Source organism: Sinocyclocheilus rhinocerous, unplaced genomic scaffold (assembly GCF_001515625.1).
Source record: "Sinocyclocheilus rhinocerous isolate Xijiao unplaced genomic scaffold, SAMN03320098_v1.1 scaffold451, whole genome shotgun sequence".
In the NCBI taxonomy this organism is placed as follows: domain Eukaryota; kingdom Metazoa; phylum Chordata; class Actinopteri; order Cypriniformes; family Cyprinidae; genus Sinocyclocheilus; species Sinocyclocheilus rhinocerous.
In genome coordinates, this window is record NW_015657491.1 from 742,704 (window position 1) to 748,703 (window position 6,000).

Genomic DNA, 6,000 nt, shown 5'->3' on the forward strand with positions numbered 1-6,000 from the left:
GTGATTTGGATCAGATTAGGAGGAGAAACGGTTAGACAAACGGCACTAACGAGTAGAAGAGGTAACACCGGTGCCCTGCACCAACATAAATGACACAATCTTCAAACTACACATCCTCAGCATCATTATAATCACTGTTTTGTTTTAGTAACAGTTTCATATTGAATCTAAAGGGCTAATCTATTAGACCGAGGCTGTCATAAGCTGTCAAATGCGGCTTTACCGAGCTCAAAGGCCTCTGGCCCAAGCTGAAACGCTATTGGCTATTTAAAAGGGGGGCGGGGCTGCTCGATATGTCCCGCCCCGTCTTCCTGTTTTAGTTGAAATTACGTCACCACATAGCATAATGCTGCGTGTTTCAAGGCACTTCAGTGGACCTTTAATTGTTCTCTCTGTCCTTCATGGTTCCTCAGAGCGGAAGGACGTTCACGCGTTCCTGTTGGCGAACATGCAGAACGGCGGCATCCTGGAGCTGATGATGCGGTATCTGAAGGTGGTGGGGCAGAAGTTTCTGGAGGAGTGGCCAGCGGGCCTCAGCACAGTGGTGCTGGATCTGTTCAACTGCTGGAGGAAACACAGCGCTGGGCTGCCCAATCCACTGCTCAGAGATTCCAGCAACCAGCACATAAAGGTGAGCCTGTTTGCGAGGTTCATGCCAGCACAACTTTGAAAGATATTCATGGTTTTGTTTGAGGCACTTAGTAGCAAGTAAAGGAGATTTCCACGTGCACACCTGTATGTTTAGTTTTGGCTACTGTCTGTTTGAGAGGGGGAAAAAAAGCATTTTAATGTATTTTCACATTTAGAAATCTTTTGGAATTATAATTCTTCTATGCACTTCAGTAAATACTTACATTTTGAGATGCTGAAAAAGGTTTTTTTTATTTTTTTTATATAAGTGTTTTTGCCAAATGCTAAACACATTATTATTCCAGTAGTCTGCATAAGTGGGACTGACTGAAAGAAAACTGTTGTAGGAACAAAAGAATGACTTGGAAGCATGTTTATTCATCAGCACATAGAAGGAAATAGCTACACGTGTTCACTTAAAGGAGTTTTTTTCCTCAGCAGGAGATCATTTGGCACACATACTGCTTGCACCTGCCTGGAAACAAAACTCTATTCATCATGCCACCTGAACCTAGTGTATTTCTCCCAGTGGGTCTACTGAAAATCAGACAGAGACCAATAACTTATTGAGTGTTTTTAGGAAAATCGAGGTCACAGACACTCTCTGTTATGTAAATGAACCTATACAATTAACATACAAGACCAGAAACGAAACTTAAACTGAATGAAGAAAACCGTTTATCTTAAGCTAACAGGATTATTACACTTTAAAGTAAAAAAATTAGTCAGAATTTTCAGCATCATTACTCCAGTCTTCAGTGTCACATGATCCTTCAGTAATCATTCTAATATGCTGATTTGCTGCTCTGAACACAATTCTTCTCATTATCAACATTGAAAACATTTGTGCTGCTTAGTATTTTTGTGGTGCATGTTAGTATTTTTGATGAACATACATTCAAACAGCATTTATTTGAAATAGAAATCTTTTGTGACAATGTTAAAGTCTTTGCTGTCAATTTAAAGTGTTCTTGCTGAATTTCTTTAAAAATAATAAATAAATTAAATATCTACAGACCCCAAACTTTTTAAGGTTAGTGTCAATTTAATGCATCTTTGGTGAATTATTCATGTTTTCAAAAAAATACATCTTATTGACCTCAAACTTTTAATGTTTTTGTAGTGCATATTGCTAATATTTCATTAAATTGTAGTAGATGTGCCTGATTCATATATTTATTTTTATCCTTGTCAACCGCACTTTTTTTTATTTACTTGAAGAATTTCACTTTGTCTAACTGTAAATGAATACCAGTTATTTCCTAGGTGTAACTCTAAAACAAAGTAAAATATACAGTTGTGGTTGAGGATTTCTAGTTTACATGCTACTAACAGATTTAAACTGAATATTTTTCAACTATTCAATTGCATGTACATATCAGTCACATGTAATAGATGTTTGCAGGTCTGACCACAGTGTGCTTTTATATACAGTACATCTAAGACATATTGTACTGTCTGTTATATAACAGGAAATGATGCTGATGTGTCTCTGCTGTCTGGAGCTGCAGTTGGAGCAGAAGTCCATGATGAAGGGCAAGAACAGTAAGAACGTCACAAACAGTCAGACATCTGTGTTGTGTTTGACATCAGTTGTGTTTTTCACAAATCGTGAAAAGGAATCACACCAATGTCATGTATTTACAGTGTCTCAGAGGAAGACCATGTCTGGCTCAGGAAGGGATTGTGGGGACGTTGATGGTCCAGAGACACGCTTTCAGACAGATATATTCCTTCTGACCATGGCCTCCTCTCAGAGAGATCTGTTTGAAGACGATTGGCTCTCTTTTGCCGTCAGAGTTCACTGGCTCAAAGCACGATACCTTGCCTTTCAGGTAATGGAGCTCAGTTTCTAGACACAGAATCGCCAATTAAAACACCAATTGTATCATATTAAAACACTTGATTATCTTGACTGGTGCTGACTTGCTTATAGATAAGAGTATATTTAGAGAAATTACAGTTTACATTTAAATAATGATTACCTGTGTGAAGTTTTTGCCCTGTATGCATGAATGTTAATGTGATGCTTTAGGGTGACATGGAGGAGGCGCTGGAGTGTTACGACATGTGTGTCGGTCTGCTGAAATGTCAGACAAGTGAGATGGAAAAAATCACCGTCCTCCTGCCCAACCTCAGCGTGGACAATGCCATCTCTATAGAGGAGGTACAGTACAAAAGAAATCGATCTCTCAAGACACTGTCACTTCTGTTTCATAGACAAGAGTCACTCTAGAAGAGTCTTAAGTGCTGTTCCGATATTTATTCATCAGTCTGGTAGGGCTGGGTATCGAGTTCGATACTTTTTAGGCACCGACCGAAATGCCTCGATACCATCGAGTATCGAAAAAGTCTCATCGTTCGGTACCAAATTTCGATAACTAAGGGGTTAATCTCATCAGCGTCAGTGAGCCAATAAGCCTGCAGCACTCAAAGAGTGAAAAATTTAAGGGGGTCTGAATACTTTCCGTACCCACTGTATATATATAATTTAGATTGAGAAGAAGTTGAAGTCTCTAGAGCGATGTCAGTCTCTAGAGGAGATCCAGAGACTGTTCGACACGGGAGACTACCAGTCTGTGGTCCGTCTGCTGCAGCCCACACTGAGCTTCGGCCCCAGCTCGGCACGACTGAAACCTCTAGATTACATCAGCTCTGCTCCTGAAAGACCAGCACAGCTCTTACTGCTGCAGGTAAATCACACAAGCATTCTCATCAACACTTTCTGCAAAGCCTGTATGTATAATGCATCACAAAGTTATTATTTATGCATTATAAATCATTCATGTGACCTAATATTTATTTATTATGTAGCTTTGTAATAAGCAGCATAATGTACAGTCATTAATGCAAAATAAGCCCCTTCATGACTTACATCTGTGGTTCTGATCATTCTGTCAGGGTTTACTTTACGATAATGACCAGCTGACAGTACTTTATCCCTTGTGAACAGTATAATAAATGAAAAACATGATGATTTCATGTTTTATTTTATGTGTTATGAAGTGTTATGATCTTTAAAGGAGTAGTTATTTAAAGTATCATAAACATAAATGAAATATGCAAGCAGAACAATTAAAATTTTGGTGTGAACAATTTTATTTAATAACATAACCATGAGTATGTAAAGTATTATCATGTATTATAACTGTGTTTACAATTATTTTTGAAAATATGCACTAAACGTTTCGGGATATAAAAAAAATTATACATTACATTGATCAAATATGACATTTCTAATGTTACATTTATAAAAAATTATAATTTTGTATAAATTTTTTTCTTTATTTTTTAAACTTTATTAATCAAAGAATCCAAAATGTATCTGTTGATACATTGAGCATCAAATCAGCATATCAGAATGATTTCTGAAGGATCGTGTGACACTGAAGACTGGAGTAATGAAAATTCAGCTTTGCCATTGCAGAAATAAATTACATTTTAAAATATATTCAAATAGAAAAGTTATTTTATATTGTAACAATATTTGACAATGCTACAGTTTGCAGGCTTTTTAAATGTTTTTGAAAGAAGTCTCTTACCAACTCCAAATTTTTGAAAGGAAGTGTATAATACATTGCAATATATATAATTAGCCATTATGAATACTTTTTGTCTGCTGTATATACGGGCTTCAAGTAAAGTGTTACCGCATTGTCTCATAAACACATCATATTTTTCTCATATACTTTGTGTGGATCAGGTCAATTCATATCAGAGCTCAAAATGATAGAGCGAGCATGTTAAAAGCTAGTTATTATGGGAATAATGAGTAGCTTTACTCAAAGTGTGCAATATCCCATTTGTCTTAAATGTGACCGAACATTTCCTCAACCCTCAATTCTACAAAAGTGTGACGTTTTCAGACACTTAACCTGTTGACTCCACATCCGTCTTTGTTTTTTCTCTCACCAGAGCTCCCTGCTGCGACTGAAAGACTACAGCTCCTGCCTCGAGACATCTGAAGTGTCTCTCAATGAGGCCATACAGCACTTGAACTCTGGATTACCCAGCAGCCCCTCTGCCAAGGAGGAGTGGGTGTCCACCGTCACGGCCCTGCTGAAGGGCGTCGAAAGCTGCATCACTGAAAAACCTGAGCTGCTCAGTCACACCCCTCGACCCGCATACCTACCGCGCCTCGCCAACAACCTCATACAGGTCCGTGCGGATTCATGGGAGCGTGTTTGTTGCTATACGATCATATTAATAAGAAATGTTTCTTGAGCAGCTAATCAGCATGATTTCTGAAGAATCGTGTGACACTGAAGACCGGAGGAATGGCTATAAAACAGTTATTTTAAATTATAATACTATTTCACAATATTACCGTTTACATGATCATTCTTCTCATTTTTTACCTGCTGTTTTTGTGTTCATTCTCTAGTTGATAGCCAACAGCATGGTCTTACCTGATGACCCCAAAGAGGCTCATTTTTCATCGCTGTTGCCATGGATTCTGCTGTACCGCCTCATCAAACAGGAAGAGGCAGCCTTTGACTGCATGCTGCGGCAGCACATCGCAGATGAGGATGATGATGGTATGAATAAAGAAAGATAACAGCATTTCAGTGTTGCGATAATCTTAGTATGTCGTAGTGTTTTACAGTGTTGTTGACACAGCTGTGTGTGTTTGTGTTCTGTAGAGGATGATACTCCGTTGCTGCCCTCCTCCCTCATGCTTCTGAACACAGCGCATGAATACCTGGGCCGTCGCTCCTGGTGCTGCAACTCTGATGGCACTTTACTCAAATTTTTTGTGAGTCTCATTCAATATCATGCCGACACATGTTTGTCTGACTGTGAATCATTTTAATCATTCCTTAAAGGGATAATTGAAATGAAAATTTGAAGTTTATCTGCTTACCCCCTGGGCATCCAAGATGTAGGTGACTTTGTTTCTTCAGTAGAACACAAACTAAGATTTTTAACACACCATATCTATGTCTTCTATGCCAGAGCACGTACACGCGTCACGTGCCGTATGTTGTGAACGTGCTCAGGACAGTTGGACATTGCGGTTGGACATATATATGGATTCATATATATATTATATTAAATATTATAAAAAACAAAATCTGACCCCAAACTTTTGAACATTAGTTGAAACAGTAACTGTGCGTTCACACCGCCGCCGTCGAGAGCGTCAAAAATCGCTCTGGCCGCCCTGCCAACAACGCTGTAGAAAGATTTGTGGACGCTCTGATGCTCTGACGTAGATCGAATGCTTATCTTGTATTTAAAGGGGACGCAACGCAAACACGCTTGTTGATCTTGTGCAGACTGACCACAAGCAGGGTAACGTTATAAGTTAACCTCATTAAATATTGTTGTGGACAAAGTATTAAGATCCTTTACCTCATAATGTATAAA

At 38.5% G+C, this 6,000-nt stretch overlaps 1 protein-coding gene across 1 annotated transcript in view; it reads left to right on the forward strand.

Moving 5' to 3' along the window:
• cabin1 (calcineurin binding protein 1) overlaps positions 1-6,000 on the forward strand; it is a 116,814-nt gene that overhangs the window by 8,964 nt on the left and 101,850 nt on the right. Inside the window, exons 12-19 of the mRNA XM_016528961.1 lie at positions 414-631; positions 2,103-2,175; positions 2,278-2,465; positions 2,666-2,797; positions 3,126-3,323; positions 4,546-4,788; positions 5,015-5,168; positions 5,274-5,386. Coding sequence (XP_016384447.1) covers positions 414-631; positions 2,103-2,175; positions 2,278-2,465; positions 2,666-2,797; positions 3,126-3,323; positions 4,546-4,788; positions 5,015-5,168; positions 5,274-5,386 — 1,319 coding nt within the window. The remainder of the gene's footprint in view (positions 1-413; positions 632-2,102; positions 2,176-2,277; positions 2,466-2,665; positions 2,798-3,125; positions 3,324-4,545; positions 4,789-5,014; positions 5,169-5,273; positions 5,387-6,000) is intronic.